The 24,773-nt window shown below is 39.8% G+C and overlaps 1 protein-coding gene across 1 annotated transcript in view; it reads left to right on the forward strand.

The window, feature by feature from the left end:
* The window catches only part of LOC118944840 (receptor-type tyrosine-protein phosphatase mu), a 539,275-nt gene that overhangs the window by 173,930 nt on the left and 340,572 nt on the right, over positions 1–24,773 (forward strand). Inside the window, exon 3 of the mRNA XM_090225625.1 lies at positions 21,844–22,118. Coding sequence (XP_090081751.1) covers positions 21,844–22,118 — 275 coding nt within the window. The remainder of the gene's footprint in view (positions 1–21,843; positions 22,119–24,773) is intronic.

The raw sequence follows: 24,773 nt of genomic DNA on the forward strand, positions 1-24,773 counted from the left end.
GTATTAGTCTCCATGTTGTGTTCCATACAGTACAATACTATACTAGTCTCCATGTTGTGTTCTATACAGTACAGTACTATATTAGTCTCCATGTTGTGTTCTATACTATATTAGTCTCCATGTTGTGTTATATACAGTACAGTACTATATTAGTCTCCATGTTGTGTTATATACAGTACATTACTATATTAGTCTCCATGTTGTGTCTCCATGTTGTGTTCTATACTGTATTAGTCTCCATGTTGTGTTCCATACAGTACAATACTATACTAGTCTCCATGTTGTGTTCTATACATTACATTACTATACTAGTCTCCTTGTTGTGTTCTATACTATATTAGTCTCCATGTTGTGTTCTATACAGTACAGTACTATACTAGTCTCCATGTTGTGTTCTATACAGTACAGTACTATATTAGTCTCCATGTTGTGTTCTATACAGTACAGTACTATATTAGTCTCCATGTTGTGTTCTATACAGTACAGTACTATACTAGTCTCCTTGTTGTGTTCTATACTATATTAGTCTCCATGTTGTGTTCTATACAGTATTAGTCTCCTTGTTGTGTTCTATACTATATTAGTCTCCATGTTGTGTTCTATACAGTACAGTACTATATTAGTCTCCATGTTGTGTTCTATACAGTGCAGTACTATATTAGTCTCCATGTGGTGTTCTATACAGTACAGTACTATACTAGTCTCCATGTTGTGTTCTATACAGTACAGTACTATACTAGTCTCCATGTTGTGTTCTATACTATATGAGTCTCCTTGTTGTGTTCTATACTACGTTAGTCTCCATGTTGTGTTCTATACTATATTAGTCTCCATGTTGTGTTCTATACTATGTTAGTCTCCATGTTGTGCTCTATACAGTACAGTACTACATTAGTCTCCATGTTGTGTTCTATACAGTACAGTACTATATTAGTCTCCATGTTGTGTTCTATACATTACAGTACTATACTAGTCTCCTTGTTGTGTTCTATACTATATTAGTCTCCATGTTGTGTTCTATACAGTACAGTACTATACTAGTCTCCTTGTTGTGTTCTATACTATATTAGTCTCCATGTTGTGTTCTATACAGTACAGTACTATACTAGTCTCCATGTTGTGTTCTATACAGTACAGTACTATACTAGTCTCCATGTTGTGTTCTATACTATGTTAGTCTCCATGTTGTGCTCTATACAGTACAGTACTATACTAGTCTCCTTGTTGTGTTCTATACAGTACAGTACTATACTAGTCTCCTTGTTGTGTTCTATACTATATTAGTCTCCATGTTGTGTTCTATACAGTACAGTACTATACTAGTCTCCATGTTGTGTTCTATACATTACAGTACTATACTAGTCTCCATGTTGTGTTATATACAGTACAGTACTATATTAGTCTCCATGTTGTGTTCTATACAGTACAGTACTATACTAGTCTCCATGTTGTGTTCTATACAGTACAATACTATATTAGTCTCCATGTTGTGTTCTATACAGTACAGTACTATATTAGTCTCCATGTTGTGTTCTATACTATATTAGTCTCCATGTTGTGTTATATACAGTACAGTACTATATTAGTCTCCATGTTGTGTTCTATACAGTACAGTACTATATTAGTCTCCTTGTTGTGTTCTATACTATATTAGTCTCCATGTTGTGTTCTATACAGTATTAGTCTCCTTGTTGTGTTCTATACTATATTAGTCTCCATGTTGTGTTCTATACAGTACAGTACTATATTAGTCTCCATGTTGTGTTCTATACAGTGCAGTACTATATTAGTCTCCATGTTGTGTTCTATACAGTACAGTACTATACTAGTCTCCATGTTGTGTTCTATACAGTACAGTACTATACTAGTCTCCATGTTGTGTTCTATACTATATGAGTCTCCTTGTTGTGTTCTATACTATGTTAGTCTCCATGTTGTGTTCTATACTATATTAGTCTCCATGTTGTGTTCTATACTATGTTAGTCTCCATGTTGTGCTCTATACAGTACAGTACTACATTAGTCTCCATGTTGTGTTCTATACAGTACAGTACTATATTAGTCTCCATGTTGTGTTCTATACATTACAGTACTATACTAGTCTCCTTGTTGTGTTCTATACTATATTAGTCTCCATGTTGTGTTCTATACAGTACAGTACTATACTAGTCTCCTTGTTGTGTTCTATACTATATTAGTCTCCATGTTGTGTTCTATACAGTACAGTACTATACTAGTCTCCATGTTGTGTTCTATACAGTACAGTACTATACTAGTCTCCATGTTGTGTTCTATACTATGTTAGTCTCCATGTTGTGCTCTATACAGTACAGTACTATACTAGTCTCCTTGTTGTGTTCTATACAGTACAGTACTATACTAGTCTCCTTGTTGTGTTCTATACTATATTAGTCTCCATGTTGTGTTCTATACAGTACAGTACTATACTAGTCTCCATGTTGTGTTCTATACTATATTAGTCTCCATGTTGTGTTCTATACATTACAGTACTATACTAGTCTCCATGTTGTGTTCTATACTATATTAGTCTCCATGTTGTGTTATATACAGTACAGTACTATATTAGTCTCCATGTTGTGTTCTATACATTACAGTACTATACTAGTCTCCATGTTGTGTTATATACAGTACAGTACTATATTAGTCTCCATGTTGTGTTCTATACAGTACAGTACTATACTAGTCTCCATGTTGTGTTCTATACAGTACAATACTATATTAGTCTCCATGTTGTGTTCTATACAGTACAGTACTATATTAGTCTCCATGTTGTGTTCTATACTATATTAGTCTCCATGTTGTGTTATATACAGTACAGTACTATATTAGTCTCCATGTTGTGTTCTATACAGTACAGTACTATATTAGTCTCCTTGTTGTGTTCTTTACAGTACAATACTATATTAGTCTCCATGTTGTGTTCTATACAGTATTAGTCTCCATGTTCTGTTCTATACAGGACAATACTATATTAGTCTCCATGTTGTGTTCTATACAGTATTAGTCTCCATGTTGTGTTCTATACTATATTAGTATCCATGTTGTGTTCTATACAGTACAATACTATATTAGTCTCCATGTTGTGTTCTATACAGTACAGTACTATACTAGTCTCCATGTTGTGTTCTATACTGTATTAGTCTCCATGTTGTGTTCTATACAGTATTAGTCTCCATGTTGTGCTCTATACTATATTAGTCTCCATGTTGTGTTCTATACAGTACAGTACTATATTAGTCTCCATGTTGTGTTCTATACAGTACAGTACTATACTAGTCTCCATGTTGTGTTCTATACTGTATTAGTCTCCATGTTGTGTTCTATACTATACTAGTCTCCATGTTGTGTTCTATACTGTATTAGTCTCCATGTTGTGTTCCATACAGTACAATACTATACTAGTCTCCATGTTGTGTTCTATACAGTACAGTACTATATTAGTCTCCATGTTGTGTTCTATACTATATTAGTCTCCATGTTGTGTTATATACAGTACAGTACTATATTAGTCTCCATGTTGTGTTCTATACAGTACAGTACTATACTAGTCTCCATGTTGTGTTCTATACAGTACAGTACTATATTTGTCTCCATGTTGTGTTCTATACTATATTAGTCTCCATGTTGTGTTATATACAGTACAGTACTATATTAGTCTCCATGTTGTGTTCTATACAGTACAGTACTATACTAGTCTCCATGTTGTGTTCTATACAGTACACTACTATATTAGTCTCCATGTTGTGTTCTATACAGTACAGTACTATACTAGTCTCCATGTTGTGTTCTATACTATACTAGTCTCCATGTTGTGTTCTATACAGTACAGTACTATATTCGTCTCCATGTTGTGTTCTATATAGTACAGTACTGTACTAGTCTCCATGTTGTGTTCTATACAGTACAGTACTATACTAGTCTCCATGTTGTGTTCTATACTATATTAGTCTCCATGTTGTGTTCTATACTATATTAGTCTCCATGTTGTGTTCTATACTATACTAGTCTCCATGTTGTGTTCTATACAGTACAGTACTATACTAGTCTCCATGTTGTGTTCTATACTATACTAGTCTCCATGTTGTGTTCTATACAGTACAGTACTATATTCGTCTCCATGTTGTGTTCTATATAGTACAGTACTGTACTAGTCTCCATGTTGTGTTCTATACAGTACAGTACTATACTAGTCTCCATGTTGTGTTCTATACTATATTAGTCTCCATGTTGTGTTCTATACTATATTAGTCTCCATGTTGTGTTCTATACTATATTAGTCTCCATGTTGTGTTCTATACAGTACAGTACTATATTAGTCTCCATGTTGTGTTCTATATAGTACAGTACTATACTAGTCTCCATGTTGTGTTCTATACAGTACAGTACTATACTAGTCTCCATGTTGTGTTCTATACAGTACAGTACTATATTAGTCTCCATGTTGTGTTCTATACTATATTAGTCTCCATGTTGTGTTCTATACTATATTAGTCTCCATGTTGTGTTCTATACAGTACAGTACTATAGTAGTCTCCATGTTGTGTTCTATACTATATTAGTCTCCATGTTGTGTTCTATACAGTAAAGTACTATACTAGTCTCCATGTTGTGTTATATACAGTACAGTACTATATTAGTCTCCATGTTGTGTTCTATACAGTACAGTACTATATTAGTCTCCATGTTGTGTTCTATACTATATTAGTCTCCATGTTGTGTTATATACAGTACAGTACTATATTAGTCTCCATGTTGTGTTCTATACAGTACAGTACTATATTAGTCTCCATGTTGTGTTCTATACAGTACAGTACTATAATAGTCTCCATGTTGTGTTCTATACAGTACAGTACTATACTAGTCTCAATGTTGTGTTCTATACTATATTAGTCTCCATGTTGTGTTCTATACAGTACAGTACTATATTAGTCTCCATGTTGTGTTCTATACAGTACAGTACTATATTAGTCTCCATGTTGTGTTCTATACAGTACAGTACTATACTAGTCTCCATGTTGTGTTCTATACAGTACAGTACTATACTAGTCTCCATGTTGTGTTCTATACTATATTAGTCTCCATGTTGTGTTCTATACTATATTAGTCTCCATGTTGTGTTCTATACAGTACAGTACTATACTAGTCTCCATGTTGTGTTCTATACAGTACAGTACTATACTAGTCTCCATGTTGTGTTCTATACTATATTATTCTCCATGTTGTGTTCTATACAGTACAGTACTATACTAGTCTCCATGTTGTGTTCTATACAGTACAGTACTATACTAGTCTCCATGTTGTGTTCTATACAGTACAGTACTATACTAGTCTCCATGTTGTGTTCTATACAGTACACTACTATATTAGTCTCCATGTTGTGTTCTATACAGTACAGTACTATATTAGTCTCCATGTTGTGTTCTATACAGTACAGTACTATACTAGTCTCCATGTTGTGTTCTATACAGTACAGTACTATACTAGTCTCCATGTTGTGTTCTATACAGTACAGTACTATACTAGTCTCCATGTTGTGTTCTATACTATATTATTCTCCATGTTGTGTTCTATACAGTACAGTACTATACTAGTCTCCATGTTGTGTTCTATACAGTACAGTACTATACTAGTCTCCATGTTGTGTTCTATACAGTACAGTACTATACTAGTCTCCATGTTGTGTTCTATACAGTACACTACTATATTAGTCTCCATGTTGTGTTCTATATAGTACAGTACTATACTAGTCTCCATGTTGTGTTCTATACTATATTAGTCTCCATGTTGTGTTCTATACAGTACAGTACTATACTAGTCTCCATGTTGTGTTCTATACAGTACAGTACTATATTAGTCTCCATGTTGTGTTCTATACAGTACAGTACTATACTAGTCTCCATGTTGTGTTCTATACTATATTAGTCTCCTTGTTGTGTTCTATACTATATTAGTCTCCATGTTGTGTTCTATACAGTACGCTACTATATTAGTCTCCATGTTGTGTTCTATACAGTACAGTACTATATTAGTCTCCATGTTGTGTTCTATACTGTACAGTAATATACTAGTCTCCATGTTGTGTTCTATACAGTACACTACTATATTAGTCTCCATGTTGTGTTCTATATAGTACAGTACTATACTAGTCTCCATGTTGTGTTCTATACTATATTAGTCTCCATGTTGTGTTCTATACAGTACAGTACTATACTAGTCTCCATGTTGTGTTCTATACAGTACAGTACTATATTAGTCTCCATGTTGTGTTCTATACAGTACAGTACTATACTAGTCTCCATGTTGTGTTCTATACAGTACACTACTATATTAGTCTCCATGTTGTGTTCTATATAGTACAGTACTATACTAGTCTCCATGTTGTGTTCTATACTATATTAGTCTCCATGTTGTGTTCTATATAGTACAGTACTATACTAGTCTCCATGTTGTGTTATATACAGTACAGTACTATACTAGTCTCCATGTTGTGTTATATACAGTACAGTACTATACTAGTCTCCATGTTGTGTTCTATACTATATTAGTCTCCATGTTGTGTTATATACAGTACAGTACTATACTAGTCTCCATGTTGTGTTCTATACAGTATAGTACTATACTAGTCTCCATGTTGTGTTCTATACAGTATAGTACTCTACTAGTCTCCATGTTGTGTTCTATACTATACTAGTCTCCATGTTGTGTTCTATACAGTATAGTACTCTACTAGTCTCCATGTTGTGTTCTATACAGTATAGTACTCTACTAGTCTCCATGTTGTGTTCTATACAGTATAGTACTCTACTAGTCTCCATGTTGTGTTCTATACTGTATTAATCTCCATGTTGTGTTCTATACTCTACTAGTCTCCATGTTGTGTTCTACACTGTATTAATCTCCATGTTGTGTTCTATACAGTTACCCCAGTAGTAGAGGAGGAGACAGTGGCCTACATATGAACAGTCGTACATCTGGTGTATCCTGTACACATCCTCTGACAGCAGCTGTAGTCTGTAGTCTGTAAGGACTTTACCGTATTACTCTGCCAGTCAAATGGCACCCCTATTTCATCACCTGTACACTACTTTTGACAGGATTTCCTATGGGCCCAAGTCAACCGTAGTGCAGTGTGTAGGGAACAGGGTTAAATTTAGGATGCCGACTAACACACACACACACACACTACCATCAGACAGCCCTCAAGTGTAGAGAGAGATCTCTATATTTAATTGGTCCTGTACACTGCGTTGTTAAGGAGACATGGGGATGGCGAGAGAGAGAGAGAGAGAGAGAGAGAGAGAGAGAGAGAGAGAGAGAGAGAGAGAGAGAGAGAGAGAGAGAGAGAGAGAGAGAGAGAGAGAGAGAGAGAGAGAGAGAGAGAGAGAGAGAGAGAGAGAGAGAGAGAGAGAGAGAGAGAGGGGGGGGGGCGGCGAGGAGAAAGAGGGGGGGGGGGAGCGGCGAGGAGAAAGAGAGGGGGGGGTGAGAAAGAGAGCTCTAACGCAATCTCATTATAATTTGCTCTTAGACTAGTCGTGGGCTATTGAGTCAGTCGTTGTTGAACTGCTCGGTACGGTAGTGTTTGAAGCCTTAGCCTATGGGGTTTGTTATTAGGCTTGAGGTCAAGGGATGTGAGCATTTATCTTCATGCACCTTGGACTATAAATTATTTCATATTCATTCAATCATCCTCAAGCTAAAATCATGGAAGTCATGTTTTTCTTCTTACTAAACTAAACTAAAAAACAATTTCTGACTTCAAAATTCAATGTCTACATTTGAACCTTGTCAAAGGATGTCCCTCAGAGCTGCGATCAGCAGATGAAACAATTAACAAAGCGCACACCTGCTTTTTGGCTGGAGTAATGTAACCTCTCGCTACAAAGTCATGCACAGAGCTATAGATCCAAGGCCTGACCATCCATGATATCAACATTATAGTTATAACCATGTTATGAGGCTATACAGGACTGACCATCCATGATATCGACATTATAGTTATAACCATGTTTATGAGGCTATACAGGACTGACCATCCATGATATCAACATTATAGTTATAACCATGTTATGAGGCTATACAGGACTGACCATCCATGATATCGACATTATAGTTATAACCATGTTTATGAGGCTATACAGGACTGACCATCCATGATATCAACATTATAGTTATAACCATGTTTATGAGGCTATACAGGACTGACCATCCATGATATCGACATTATAGTTTTAACCAGTGTTTGTTTACATATACAATGTTTACAAACATTGAAGGAGAACAAGCTTCTATTTTGGGTTTCTGATGGGAGTGTGACAGTTGAACTAAATTCATGAGGCAATTTTAAGTTACGTTCCCCAACAACCAATGGGTACATATAATTAATTGAGTCTAAAAGGTGTTGGATGTAAACACCACAGATTGTCTCATTTAAAAGTTGTATTAATTTATTTATTTAACATATATTTGGTTATTACACGCAGTACTTCCAGGAAAATATTACATTCAACAGCCATATCAAGCAAGAAGTGACTAGTAACACAGTGTGCCTATTGTATTAATATTTCATACTGAGATTAAATGTACGACTGTCTGGCTAGATGGGTCTGACTTCTCTAATTAGAGAGAACTACAGAGAAAACACAGACAGCTTGATAGAAAACTCCGGCATTTGTTCATTTCTATGTTTCTATTCTGAACCAGCAGACAGCCATTTACTACGTTCCTACCTTGTCGTCTGTTCTCTTCACACTCCCACCCAGACCTATTCTGTTCACATCGATGTCTGGAGGCTGCACTTGTATAGAGCCAGACCCAGCTCTCCCAGGCTTCAGACTCGTCCACACACACACACACACACACACACACACACACACACACACACACACACACACAAAACATCCCTACGCACACACACACACCACACAGACACAGACACACAGACACACACACATACACACACACAGCGCACACACAAACACACACACAATGCACACACAAACACACCACACATGCACACACACACACACACACACACACACACACACACACACACACACACACACACACACAAACACACACACATGCACACACACACACACACACACACACACACACACACACACACACACACACACACACACACACACACAAACACACACACATGCACACACACACACACACACACACAAACACACACACATGCACACACACACACACACACACACACATGCACACACACACACACACACACACACACACACACACTTCCACCTCCCCCCCCCTCCAGACACACAGCAATGTGTGTATTATGTAACGTGACTGATTCACATTGTTTCTGTATGGTTTTATTTAGGGGTAGATCAGCTTTTATGTTACAGATAGATTGGGGCTTCTATCAATGTAATTGTCTGCATCATTTCCAGTTTCCATTCTCTGTCCACATGAACAGGATATATAGATTGTCTTCGTAAAGGATTCAGACCCCTTTTTCCTGTTACGGCCTTATTATAAAATAAGTAAAATCAAGAACAAGAAAAATGCCAGTCCTGGTTATAGGTAGCAATCCTTCAAATTAAGTGTCCACATTATTATGCAATATATATTTATAAATACTATCATAAGTACTAATTAAGTACTAATTGGAATACTAATTATTTTACAACATTCCCTATCTTGAATGGTATAGTGTATTTGTAGATTATTTCTTGATCAATTGTTGTATTTGATTATTTTCCTGTTTTTTTTATTTAATTACAATTGCTACCATGGATAGTATTGGGTGTTCCATTATTACAATTGCTACCATGGATAGTATTGGGTGTTCCATTATTACAATCGCTACCATGGATAGTATTGGGTGTTCCATTATTACAATCGCTACCATGGATAGTATTGGGTGTTCCATTATTACAATCCCTACCATGGATAGTATTGGGTGTTCCATTATTACAATTGCTACCATGGATAGTATTGGGTGTTCCATTATTACAATCGCTACCATGGATAGTATTGGGTGTTCCATTATTACAATTGCTACCATGGATAGTATTGGGTGTTCCATTATTACAATTGCTACCATGGATAGTATTGGGTGTTCCATTATTACAATCGCTACCATGGATAGTATTGGGTGTTCCAGTATTACAATTGCTACCATGGATAGTATTGGGTGTTCCATTATTACAATTGCTACCATGGATAGTATTGGGTGTTCCATTATTACAATCTCTACCATGGATAGTATTGGGTGTTCCATTATTACAATTGCTACCATGGATAGTATTGGGTGTTCCATTATTACAATTGCTACCATGGATAGTATTGGGTGTTCCATTAATCTCTACAGGAAATCAAGCATTAGGTGTTTTCTTTTGTTCTGTGGTTCTCTTCTGTTATGTCCCAAATGGCATCATATTCCCTATGTAGTGCACTACTTTTGACCAGGGGCCCATAAGTAGCATACTATGTAGTGAATATGGTTCCATTTGGGACCTAGCATCTGTCTTTGTAATGGAGCTTCAATGGAATCTATTCATCATGAGGATATTAGTGTTGGTTCATATCACACTGACAGAGCTCCTGACTCCCCGATGGGTGGATGGAGAGAGAGGGAGGGAGGGAGGGAGGGAGCGAGGGAGGGAGCGAGGGAGCGAGCGAGGGAGCGAGAGAGAGAGAGAGAGAGAGAGGGAGAGAGGGAGAGGGAGAGAGAGAGAGGGGGAGAAACATCATGTTTAGTCAGCTGAGTAGATGGGTTGTGTGTTATTAAAATGACCTAATAGAACCTTCCGTCGAGCGTCTCTGACCTGCTCTCTATATCAACGGGGCCTTTAAATCCTTAGAAACAGACATACTAGAGTAAACAAGGTCTGGTTGAAGGATTAGAACATAGTTCCCAACTCAGTCCTGGAGACCCTAAGGGGTGCAGCAGTCCTGGAGACCCTAAGGAGTGCAGCAGTCCTGGGACCCTAAGGGGTGAGGCAGTCCTGGGACCCTAAGGGGTGAGGCAGTCCTGGGGACCCTAAGGGGTGAGGCAGTCCTGGGGACCCTAAGGGGTGAGGCAGTCCTGGGACCCTAAGGGGTGAGGCAGTCCTGGGAACCCTAAGGGGTACAGCAGTCCTGGGGACCCTAAGGGGTGAGGCAGTCCTGGGGACCCTGAGTTTGTTATATGAATCAGTTGTGTAGTTCCTAGTTCCAAAAATCAAAACGTTCACCCATCTGCTCTGCCTATGAGGTACTGTATGTACAGTATATTACACATCTCCATATTCAACTCAGTGGCCAGATCAGTAAATGCTCCATTTACAGTAAAACTTAAAAAGGAAATCTCCACCAGATAGTTGCTGTGAGATGTGTCAGGGATAAGTGCCTTGCTCAAAGACACTTTGACAGATTTCCCACCTTGTCGGCTCGGGTATTAGAACCAGCAACCTCTCAGTTACTGGCCCAATGCTCTAAGCGCTAGCCGACCTGCCACTCGTTTCAGCTGCTGTACAGATCCCTTAGGACATATGTCTCAAATGATAAGCCGGTTCCCTATAAAGTTATCTTCGGTTGACGAGAGCCACTTTGTCAAAGAGCAGTAGAAATGAATCGTGACACACAGAGATATGTATTGAGATGTTGTAGACTAGAGATCATTAGAGATTAATATAGACATGTATTGAGATGTTGTAGACTAGAAATCAATAGAGATTAGCAGAGATATATTGAGATGTTGTAGACTAGAGATCATTAGAGATTAATATAGGCATGTATTGAGATGTTGTAGACTAGAAATCAATAGAGATTAGCAGAGATATATTGAGATGTTGTAGACTAGAGATCATTAGAGATTAATATAGGCATGTATTGAGATGTTGTAGACTAGAAATCAATAGAGATTAGCAGAGATATATTGAGATGTTGTAGACTAGAGATCATTAGAGATTAATATAGGCATGTATTGAGATGTTGTAGACTAGAAATCAATAGAGATTAGCAGAGACATATTGAGATGTTGTAGACTAGAGATCATTAGAGATTAATATAGACATGTATTGAGATGTTGTAGACTAGAAATCAATAGAGATTAACAGAGATATATTGAGATGTTGTAGACTAGAGATCAATAGAGATTAACAGAGATGTATTGAGATGTTGTAGACTAGAAATCAATAGAGATTAACAGAGACATATTGAGATGTTGTAGACTAGAGATCATTAGAGATTAATATAGACATGTATTGAGATGTTGTAGACTAGAAATCAATAGAGATTAACAGAGATATATTGAGATGTTGTAGACTAGAGATCAATAGATATTAACAGATATATATGACATTTTGAAGACTAGAGATCAATAGAGATTAACAGAGATGTATTGAGATGTTGTAGACTAAATCAAATCAAATGTATTTGTAAAGCCCTTCTTACATCAGCTGATATCTCAAAGTGCTGTACAGAAACCCAGCCTAAAACCCCAAACAGCAAGCAATGCAGGTGTAGAAGCACGGTGGCTAGGAAAAATCCCTAGAAAGGCCAAAACCTAGGAAGAAACCTAGAGAGGAACCAGGCTATGAGGGGTGGCCAGTCCTCTTCTGGCTGTGCCGGGTGGAGATTATAACAGAACATGGCCAAGATGTTCAAATGTTCAAAAATGACCAGCATGGTCAAATAATAATAATCACAGTAGTTGTCGAGGGTGCAGCAAGTCAGCACCTCAGGAGTAAATGTCAGTTGGCTTTTCATAGCCGATCATTAAGAGTGTCTCTACCACTCCTGCTGTCTCTAGAGAGTTGAAAACAGCAGGTCTGGGACAGGTAGCACGTCCGGTGAACAGGTCAGGGTTCCATAGCCGCAGGCAGAACAGTTGAAACTAGAGCAGCAGCACGGCAAGGTGGACTGGGGACAGCAAGGAGTCATCATGCCATGTCGTCCTAAGGCATGGTCCTAGGGCTCAGGTCCTCCGAGAGAGAGAAAGAAAGAGAGAAAGAGAGAATTAGAGAGAGCGTACTTAAATTCACACAGGACACCGAATAGGACAGGAGAAGTACTCCAGATATAACAAACTGACTCTAGCCTCCCGACACATGAACTACTGCAGCATAAATACTGGAGGCTGAGACAGGAGGGGTCAGGAGACACTGTGGCCCCATCCGAGGACACCTCCGGACAGGGCCAAACATGAAGGATATAACCCCACCCACTTTGCCAAAGCACAGCCCCCACACCACAAGAGGGATATCTTCAACCACCAACTTACCATCCTGAGACAAGGCTGAGTATAGCCCACAAAGATCTCCGCCACGGCACAACCCAAGGGGGGGCGCCAACCCAGACAGGAAGATCACATCAGTGACTCAACCCACTCAAGTGACGCACCCCTCCTAGGGACGGTATGAAAGAGTCCTAGTAAGCCAGTGACTCAGCCCCTGTAATAGGGTTAGAGGCAGAGAATCCCAGTGGAAAGAGGGGAACCGGCCAGGCAGAGACAGCAAGGGCGGTTCGTTGCTCCAGAGCCTTTCCATTCACCTTCACACTCCTGAGCCTACACTCAATCATATGACCCACTGAAGAGTTGAGTCTTCAGTGAAGACTTAAATGTTGAGACCGAGTCTGCGTCTCTCACATGGGTAGGCAGACCATTCCATAAAAATGGAGCTCTATAGGAGAAAGCCCTGCCTCCAGCTGTTTGCTTAGAAATTCTAGGGACAATTAGGAGGCCTGCGTCTTGTGACCGTAGCGTACGTGTAGGTGTGTACGGCAGGACCAAATCGTAAAGATAGGTAGGAGCAAGCCCATGCAATGCTTTGTAGGTTAGCAGTAAAACCTTGAAATCAGCCCTTGCCTTAACAGGAAGCCAGTGTAGAGAGGCTAGCACTGGAGTAATATGATCAAATGTTTTTGGTTCTAGTCAGGATTCTAGCGGCCGTATTTAGCACTAACTGAAGTTTATTTAGTGCTTTATCCGGGTAGCCGGAAAGTAGAGCATTGCAGTAGTCTAACCTACAAGTAACAAAAGCATGGATTAATTTTTCTGCATCATTTAGAGATTAGGATAGATTAATTGAGATATGTATTGAGATGTTGTAGACTCAGGAGAGGTGTTGTAGCATGACCAACAAACTGGAAGAGTTTGTCTCCCCTCGCCTCCTGTACTCCTCCTCCTTTTCCAATAAAGACCAAACAACAAACTAGAAGAGATGGACTCAGTGTTATCACAGCTCTTCTCTCTTCTCCTGTTCTCCTCCTCTCATAGTAGAGAGAGAGAGAGAGAGAGAGAGAGAGAGAGAGAGAGAGAGAGAGAGAGAGAGAGAGAGAGAGAGAGAGAGAGAGAGAGAGAGAGAGAGAGAGAGAGAGAGAGAGAGAGAGAGAGAGAGAGAGAGAGAGAGAGAGAGAGAGAGAGAGAGAGAGAGAGAGAGAGAGAGAGAGAGAGAGAGAGAGAGAGAGAGAGAGAGAGAGTTACTTGTGTTATTTATCACAACAAGATAAGCAGTCTGAGACACTGAAGGAACAAACTGGGTTCTGGTAAAGGTTGCACTTCTTGGTGAACTATCTTTCTTCCCCCCCCCTAAAGTACCTCAGCAAATCTGCAGACAAGTTAGATTTGTGTCTGTGAGTGGGCTCCGTGTAGGTATTTGATGACAAACGAGCAAAAACTTTTCTGCTTAGCTGTTCTGCTTAGTCTATTTTGCTCTTATCTTTTCTGAACCGTGTAAAACTCTTTCCCTGTGTGATAATGAATTGTACTGGTGTACCGTGGGTAATATCAACGCAAAACCGCGTCACTTGTTCTGCGTTTCAGTATGTCTCACCTGTCCTTTCAGTACGTCGTGTGTCTTCTCTCTGTGGAGCTGACAGCTATAGAAGGAGTGCCAAAAACCTTTCAGTTTTAACAAGTAGCAGAGTCCATATGTAGAACTGAAAGGGAACGTGTTAAGACACATAGTAACTGTATATAAACTCATGACCTGGAGAGGCCATGATATCACCAACGAGAGTGGGGCAATGGCTGGCAGAGAGGGAGAGGCTGTGTCTTCTCTCTGTGGCGCTGACAGCTATAGGCCTATGAGAGGATGATGTATAGGGGTTGAATGTCTTGTCAATATAACCGTTCTGACTCGTGTCCCGTTGGAGGATTGGATTAACTTTTCGAGTTCAATCAAAATGGCTCTTTTTTTTTTGTTATTTATTCCTCATCTTCTTTTCTTCTTAATTTTTCTCCGTCATTTGAGTTAAAAAACCACCTCGGTATAGCTGTCTGTGAGATACTTCAGCAATAAGGCCGGAGGAGGTGTGGTGTAATAGCCAATGTACTACGGCTAAGGACTGTTCTTAAGCACGACACAACGCCGAGTGCCTGAACACAGCCCTTAGCCGTGGTATATTGGCTATATACCACACACCCCCAAAGGTGCCTTATTGCCATTATAAGTAACTGGAGCAGTAAAAATACATGTTTTGTCATACCCATGGTATATGTTCTGATATACCACGGCTGTCAACCAATCAGCATTCAGGGCTCGAACCACCCAGTTCATAAGATGAGATATATCAACTGCTCTCCTTGGGGTTAAGGGTCAATTCCATTTCAATTCCAGTCGATTCAGGAAGTACACTAGAAAATCTATAAAAAAAATGGATCAAAATCCAATTATCTTCAATGCTTTTCAATGAGAAACATGGAATTTGTCTTACTGAATTGACTGGAATTAAAATGGTATTGACCTTAACCCTGTCTCTTCAATGCTTTTCAAATAGGAACATTTGGTATTTGGTTTACTGAATTGACTGGAATTGAAATGGAACTGACCCTAAGCCTGTCAGAGTCAATGATTCAGAACAACACACAGTCCTCACACGGTCTTCGATCTCTACATAAGGAAACTTTGCTGACCACACTATTAAGGTGCTACAGAGGGTGGTGAGTACGGCCCTGCACATCACAGGGGCCAAGCCTCCTCCCATCCAGGACCTCTATACCAGGCGATGTCAGAGGAAGGCCCTAAACGTTGTCAGAATCCAGACACCCAAGTCATAGACTGTTCTCTCTGCTTCCGCACGGCAAGCGGTACCAATGTAGCAAGTCTGGAACCAACAGGACCCTGAACAGCTTCTACCCCCAGGACATAAGACTGCTAAATAGTTTATCAAGTAGCTACCCGGACTATCTGCATTGAATCTTTATGCACATACGCTGTTACTGTCTATTATCTATCCTTTACCCCCTACCTACAGTATACTGCTGTTACTGTCTATTATCTATCCTTTACCCCCTACCTACAGTATACTGCTGTTACTGTCTATTATCTATCCTTTACCCCTACCTACAGTATACTGCTGTTACTGTCTATTATCTATCCTTTACCCCCTACCTACAGTATACTGCTGTTACTATCTATTATCTATCCTTTACCCCCTACCTACAGTATACTGCTGTTACTGTCTATTATCTATCCTTTACCCCTACCTACAGTATACTGCTGTTACTGTCTATTATCTATCCTTTACCCCTACCTACAGTATACTGCTGTTACTGTCTATTATCTATCCTTTACCCCCTACCTACAGTATACTGTTGTTACTGTCTATTATCTATCCTTTACCCCTACCTACAGTATACTGCTGTTACTGTCTATTATCTATCCTTTACCCCCTACCTACAGTATACTGCTGTTACTATCTATTATCTATCCTTTACCCCCTACCTACAGTATACTGCTGTTACTGTCTATTATCTATCCTTTACCCCTACCTACAGTATACTGCTGTTACTGTCTATTATCTATCCTTTACCCCTACCTACAGTATACTGCTGTTACTATCTATTATCTATCCTTTACCCCCTACCTACAGTATACTGCTGTTACTGTCTATTATCTATCCTTTACCCCTACCTACAGTATACTGCTGTTACTGCCTATTATCTATCCTTTACCCCCTACCTACAGTATACTGCTGTTACTGTCTATTATCTATCCTTTACCTCTACCTACAGTATACTGCTGTTACTGTCTATTATCTATCCTTTACCCCCTACCTACAGTATACTGCTGTTACTGTCTATTATCTATCCTTTACCCCTACCTACAGTATACTGCTGTTACTGTCTATTATCTATCCTTTACCCCTACCTACAGTATACTGCTGTTACTGTCTATTATCTATCCTTTACCCCTACCTACAGTATACTGCTGTTACTGTCTATTATCTATCCTTTACCCCTACCTACAGTATACTGCTGTTACTGTCTATTATCTATCCTTTACCCCTACCTACAGTATACTGTTGTTACTGTCTATTATCTATCCTTTACCCCTACCTACAGTATACTGCTGTTACTGCCTAGTATCTATCCTTTACCCCTACCTACAGTATACTGCTGTTACTGTCTATTATCTATCCTTAACCCCTACCCACAGTATACTGCTGTTACTGTCTATTATCTATCCTTTACCCCTACCTACAGTATACTGCTGTTACTGTCTATTATCTATCCTTTACCCCTACCTACAGTATACTGCTGTTACTGTCTATTATCTATCCTTTACCCCTACCTACAGTATACTGCTGTTACTGTCTATTATCTATCCTTTACCCCTACCTACAGTATACTGCTGTTACTGTCTATTATCTATCCTTTACCCCTACCTACAGTATACTGCTGTTACTGTCTATTATCTATCCTTTACCCCTACCTACAGTATACTGCTGTTACTGTCTATTATCTATCCTTTACCCCTACCTACAGTATACTGCTGTTACTGTCTATTATCTATCCTTTAGCCCTACCTACAGTATACTGCTGTTACTGTCTATTATCTATCCTTTACCCCCTACCTACAGTATACTGCTGTTACTGTCTATTATCTATCCTTTACCCCTACCTACAGTATACTGCTGTTACTGTCTATTATCTATCCTTTACCCCCTACCTACAGTATACTGCTGTTACTGTCTATTATCTATCCTTTACCCCTACCTACAGTATACTGCTGTTACTGTCTATTATCTATCCTTTACCCCTACCTACAGTATACTGCTGTTACTGTCTATTATCTATCCTTTACCCCTACCTACAGTATACTGCTGTTACTGTCTATTATCTATCCTTTACCCCTACCTACAGTATACTGCTGTTACTGTCTATTATCTATCCTTTACCCCTACCTACAGTATACTGCTGTTACTGTCTATTATCTATCCTTTACCCCTACCTACAGTATACTGCTGTTACTGTCTATTATCTATCCTTTACCCCTACCTACAGTATACTGCTGTTACTGTCTATTATCTATCCTTTACCCCCTACCTACAGTATACTGCTGTTACTGCCTATTATCTATCCTTTACCCCTACCTACAGTATACTGCTGTTACTGTCTATTATCTATCCTTTACCCCTACCTACAGTATACTGCTGTTACTGTCTATTATCTATCCTTTACCCCCTACCTACAGTATACTGCTGTTACTGTCTATTATCTATCCTTTACCCCTACCTACAGTATACTGCTGTTACTGTCTATTATCTATCCTTTACCCCTACCTACAGTATACTGCTGTTACTGCCTAGTATCTATCCTTTACCCCTACCCACAGTATACTGCTGTTACTGTCTATTATCTATCCTTTACCCCCTACCTACAGTATACTGCTGTTACTGTCTATTATCTATCCTTTACCCCTACCTACAGTATACTGCTGTTACTGCCTAGTATCTATCCTTTACCCCTACCCACAGTATACTGCTGTTACTGTCTATTATCTATCCTTTACCCCCTACCTACAGTATACTGCTGTTACTGTCTATTATCTATCCTTTACCCCTACCTACAGTATACTGCTGTTACTGTCTATTATCTATCCTTTACCCCCTACCTACAGTATACTGCTGTTACTGTCTATTATCTATCCTTTACCCCTACCTACAGTATACTGCTGTTACTATCTATTATCTATCCTTTACCCCCTACCTACAGTATACTGCTGTTACTGTCTATTATCTATCCTTTACCCCTACCTACAGTATACTGCTGTTACTGTCTATTATCTATCCTTTACCCCTACCTACAGTATACTGCTGTTACTGTCTATTATCTATCCTTTACCTCTACCTACAGTATACTGCTGTTACTGTCTATTATCTATCCTTTACCCCCTACCTACAGTATACTGCTGTTACTGTCTATTATCTATCCTTTACCCCCTACCTACAGTATACTGCTGTTACTGTCTATTATCTATCCTTTACCCCTACCTACAGTATACTGCTGTTACTGTCTATTATCTATCCTTTACCCCTACCTACAGTATACTGCTGTTACTGTCTATTATCTATCCTCTACCCCTACCTACAGTATACTGCTGTTACTGTCTATTATCTATCCTTTACCCCTACCTACAGTATACTGCTGTTACTGTCTATTATCTATCCTTTACCCCTACCTACATTATAATGCTGTTACTGTCTATTATCTATCCTCTACCCCTACCTACAGTATACTGCTGTTACTGTTTATTATCTATCCTTTACCCCTACCTACAGTATACTGCTGTTACTGTCTATTATCTATCCTTTACCCCTACCTACAGTATACTGCTGTTACTGTCTATTATCTATCCTTTACCCCCTACCTACAGTATACTGCTGTTACTGTCTATTATCTATCCTTTACCCCTACCTACAGTATACTGCTGTTACTGTCTATTATCTATCCTTTACCCCTACCTACAGTATACTGCTGTTACTGTCTATTATCTATCCTTTACCCCCTACCTACAGTATACTGCTGTTACTGTCTATTATCTATCCCTTACCTACAGTATACTGCTGTTACTGTCTATTATCTATCCTTTACCCCTACCTACAGTATACTGCTGTTACTGTCTATTATCTATCCTTTACCCCTACCTACAGTATACTGCTGTTACTGTCTATTATCTATCCTTTACCCCTACCTACAGTATACTGCTGTTACTGTCTATTATCTATCCTTTACCCCCTACCTACAGTATACTGCTGTTACTGTCTATTATCTATCCTTTACCCCTACCTACAGTATACTGCTGTTACTGTCTATTATCTATCCTTTACCCCTACCTACAGTATACTGCTGTTACTGTCTATTATCTATCCTTTACCCCCTACCTACAGTATACTGCTGTTACTGTCTATTATCTATCCTTTACCCCTACCTACAGTATACTGCTGTTACTGTCTATTATCTATCCTTTACCCCTACCTACAGTATACTGCTGTTACTGTCTATTATCTATCCTTTACCCCTACCTACAGTATACTGCTGTTACTGTCTATTATCTATCCTTTACCCCTACCTACAGTATACTGCTGTTACTGTCTATTATCTATCCTTTACCCCTACCTACAGTATACTGCTGTTACTGTCTATTATCTATCCTTTACCCCTACCTACAGTATACTGCTGTTACTGTCTATTATCTATCCTTTACCCCTACCTACAGTATACTGCTGTTACTGTCTATTATCTATCCTTTACCCCTACCTACAGTATACTGCTGTTACTGTCTATTATCTATCCTTTACCCCTACCTACAGTATACTGCTGTTACTGTCTATTATCTATCCTTTACCCCTACCTATAGTATACTGCTGTTACTGTCTATTATCTATCCTTTACCCCTACCTACAGTATACTGAGAAGGGAGTAAAGGCAAAAAAAGGCCATGGTGGCAAAGTAAATACAATATAGCAAGTAAAACACTGGAATGGTAGATTTGCAATGGAAGAATGTGCAAAGTAGAGATGGAAATAATGGGGTGTATGTTATTGTTGGTGTCTTCTCCACTGCTGTGTGTCTTAAGATGGTTCAATGCTATTTACAGGTGTACGATCTTCATTTGATCAGTCTTTTGTTGCTGAGAATTTTCCTGCACCGCAGGAAAGCTTCATGATTGACATCAATTCACTGAAAACCCAGCACTAACGCATGGCAATATTAATTAACAGTACTGCACATTTCATGTAGCCAAATCTGGCTAACTAGTGGCCTAACAACCGATTAAGCAACCTTAAGGACTAAACGTTCAAATCCTGTTTCGACATAATTATTTTGCTGCAACAATAAAGGAAGATCCTTCATCTGTAAATCATTTTAGTTTGGTTGGATGTGATCCTGTCTGTGTTACGGAGTTCTGACCCCCCAGCTACACAGTTCTGACCCCCCAGCTACACAGTTCTAACCCCCCAGCTACACAGTTCTGACCCCCCAGCTACACAGTTCTGACCCCCCCAGCTACACAGTTCTCACCCCCCAGCTACACAGTTCTGACCCCCCAGCTACACAGTTCTGACCCCCCCAGCTACACAGTTCTGACCCCCCCAGCTACACAGTTCTGACCCCCCAGCTACACAGTTCTGACCCCCCAGCTACACAGTTCTGACCCCCCCAGCTATACAGTTCTGACCCCCCAGCTACACAGTTCTGACCCCCCAGCTACACAGTTTTGACCCCCCCAGCTACACAGTTCTGACCCCCCAGCTACACAGTTCTGACCCCCCAGCTACACAGTTCTGACCCCCCCCAGCTACACAGTTCTGACTCCCCCAGCTACACAGTTCTGACCCCCCCAGCTACACAGTTCTGACCCCCCCAGCTACACAGTTCTGACCCCCCAGCTACACAGTTCTGACCCCCTCAGCTACACAGTTCTGACCCCCCCAGCTACACAGATCTGACCCCCCAGCTACACAGTTCTGACCCCCCCAGCTACACAGTTCTGACCCCCCAGCTACACAGTTCTGACCCCCCAGCTACACAGTTCTGACCTCCATTTAATGTTCTCCTCTCCTCTGCCTCCCCAGATTCAGCCTTCATAATGGTCAACACGTCGGGGCGTTTCGCTGGTCAGAAGGCCCTCCTCCTGACCCCCCAGCTGAAGGAGAATGACACCCACTGTATCATCTTCCAGTACTTCCTGTCTGGACGCGAGGGGGCGGGACCGGGGCAGCTCAACGTGTACATCAGAGAGAACAACAGTCCACTGGGCATGCCCGTCTGGAACGTGTCTGGGCCAGCTACTAGAGCCTGGGTACAGGTAGAACTGGCCATCTCTACCTACTGGCCCAACTTCTATCAGGTGAGTTACCTTACCTTATCTCACCTTACCTTATCTCGCCCTACCTTACCTTATCTCACCTTACCTTACCTTATCTCACCTTACCTTACCTTATCTCACCTTACCGTACCTTAGTTTACCTTACCTTACCCTACCGTACCTTAGTTTACCTCACCTTACCTCATCTTACCTTACCTTATCTTAGTTTACCTTACATTAACTTCATTTACATTACCTTACCTTAGTTTACCCTGCCTTACCTTAGTTTACATTACCTTAGTTTACATTACCTTAGTTTACCTTACCTTAGTTTACATTACCTTAGTTTACCTTACCTTAGTTTACCTAACCTTAGTTTACTTTACCTTACGTTTCCTTATTTTACTCTACCTTAGTTTACCTTATCTCACCGTACATTACCTTAGTTTGCCCTACCTTAGTTTGCCCTACCTTACATTAACTTAGTTTACCTTGCCCCACCTTAGTTTACCCTACCTTACCTTACCTTAGTTTAGTTTACCTTACCTTACCTTAAATGACCTTAGTCTACATTACCTTACGTTACCTATACCAGGGCTGCCCAACCCTCTTCCTGGAGATCTGTTGTCCTGTAGGTTTTCAGTCCAACCCTCTTCCTGGAGATCTACTGTCCTGTAGGTTTTCAGTCCAACCCTCTTCCTGGAGATCTACTGTCCTGTAGGTTATCAGTCCAACCCTCTTCCTGGAGATCTACTGTCCTGTAGGTTATCAGTCCAACCCTCTTCCTGGAGATCTACTGTCCTGTAGGTTATCAGTCCAACCCTCTTCCTGGAGATCTACTGTCCTGTAGGTTTTCAGTCCAACCCTCTTCCTGGAGATCTACTGTCCTGTAGGTTTTCAGTCCAACACTCTTCCTGGAGATCTACTGTCCTGTAGGTTTTCAGTCCAACCCTCTTCCTGGAGATCTACTGTCCTGTAGGTTTTCAGCCCAACCCTCTTCCTGGAGATCTACTGTCCTGTAGGTTTTCAGTCCAACCCTCTTCCTGGAGATCTACTGTCCTGTAGGTTTTCAGTCCAACCCTCTTCCTGGAGATCTACTGTCCTGTAGGTTTTCAGTGCAACCCTCTTCCTGGAGATCTACTGTCCTGTAGGTTTTCAGTGCAACCCTCTTCCTGGAGATCTACTGTCCTGTAGGTCATCAGTCCAACCCTAATTTAGCAAATCTGATTCAGCTAGTTAAGGTCTTGTTGAGCAGCTAATTAGTAGAATCAGGTGTGTTAAATTAGGGTAGTATTTTCAATACTATACATCTATAATAAACTAATATAATTGTATGTATATATATATCTAGTTAAATAGTAAACCAATAGCTACCCTTTACCTTACCTTAGTTTACCTTACATTACCTATAACGGCGGTAGGATTTTCAATACCATAAAAAATTATATAAAGTAAATACATAGACTACCGTTCAAAAGTTTGGGGACACTTCGAAATGTCCTTGTTTTTTAAAGAAAAGCACATGTTCTGTCCATTAAAATAACATCAAATTGATCAGAAATACAGTGTAGACATTGTTAATGTTGTAAATGACTATTGTAGCTGGAAACGGCAGATTTTTAATGGAATATCTACTTAGGCAGTACAGAGGTCCATTATCAGCAACCATCACGCCTGTGTTCCAATGGCACGTTGTGTTAGCTCATCCAAGTTGATCCATTTAAAAGGCCAATTGATCATTAGAAAACCCTTTTGCAATTTTGTTAGCACAGTTGAAAACTGTTATCCTTCCTTTTAAAAAATGAGCCGTTTCCAGCTACAATAGTCATTTACAACATTAACAATGTCAACACTGTATTTCTGATCAATTTGATGTTATTTTAATGGACCAAAAAAATTTGCTTTTCTTTCTAAGTGTCCCCAAACATTTGAACAGTAGTGGATATATATAGATTATATATATATATATATATAATCTATCTATCATATGATACAATGCTTTATTGTCCTTTTTCACGTAAATTCATTTTGGAAGCCAGCGATACATAGTTACTCACATCTGATTATAGTGGCAGAGCAGACACAACAATGGCCTATTAAAACATGTTACATGTGATGAATATGAACCCTTTGTATCCATGGCAATAGGGCTATGTGTTTTTTCTTCCCTCAGCACCAGGTCTATATAATGTTCTACTCCACCAGAAAACTAATTTTCACCCATTACTTCCCCCATGGTACATCATCCCTGACCCTGGCACACCGAGCCCAGTGATTTCACACCTTGGACAATAGTGTTTCCAGGCCTCATTGAGGAAGAGACACAACTCACCAATGGTGTGTCTCAAATGGAACCCTATTCCCTATATAGTGCACTACTTCAGAACAGAGTCCTATGGAACCCTATTCCCTATATAGTGCACTACTTTTGACCAGAGACCTATTGGTTTCCCTTTAGGCCCTGGTTAAAAAAGGTGCACTGTGTTAATTGATGCAGAGAGCCCTCTTGACCTCCCAAACCAATTATATCTGCAGGCCCCACTGGGCTCTTTCATTATAGCTACAGGCCCACTGGGCTCTTTCATTATAGCTACAGGCCCACTGGGCTCTTTCATTATAGCTACAGGCCCACTGGGCTCTTTCATTATAGCTACAGGCCCCACTGGGCTCTTTCATTATAGCTACAGGCCCACTGGG

The sequence above is a fragment of the Oncorhynchus mykiss genome, chromosome 28, assembly GCF_057628025.1.
Source record: "Oncorhynchus mykiss isolate SJ-2025 chromosome 28, ASM5762802v1, whole genome shotgun sequence".
NCBI classification, from domain to species: domain Eukaryota; kingdom Metazoa; phylum Chordata; class Actinopteri; order Salmoniformes; family Salmonidae; genus Oncorhynchus; species Oncorhynchus mykiss.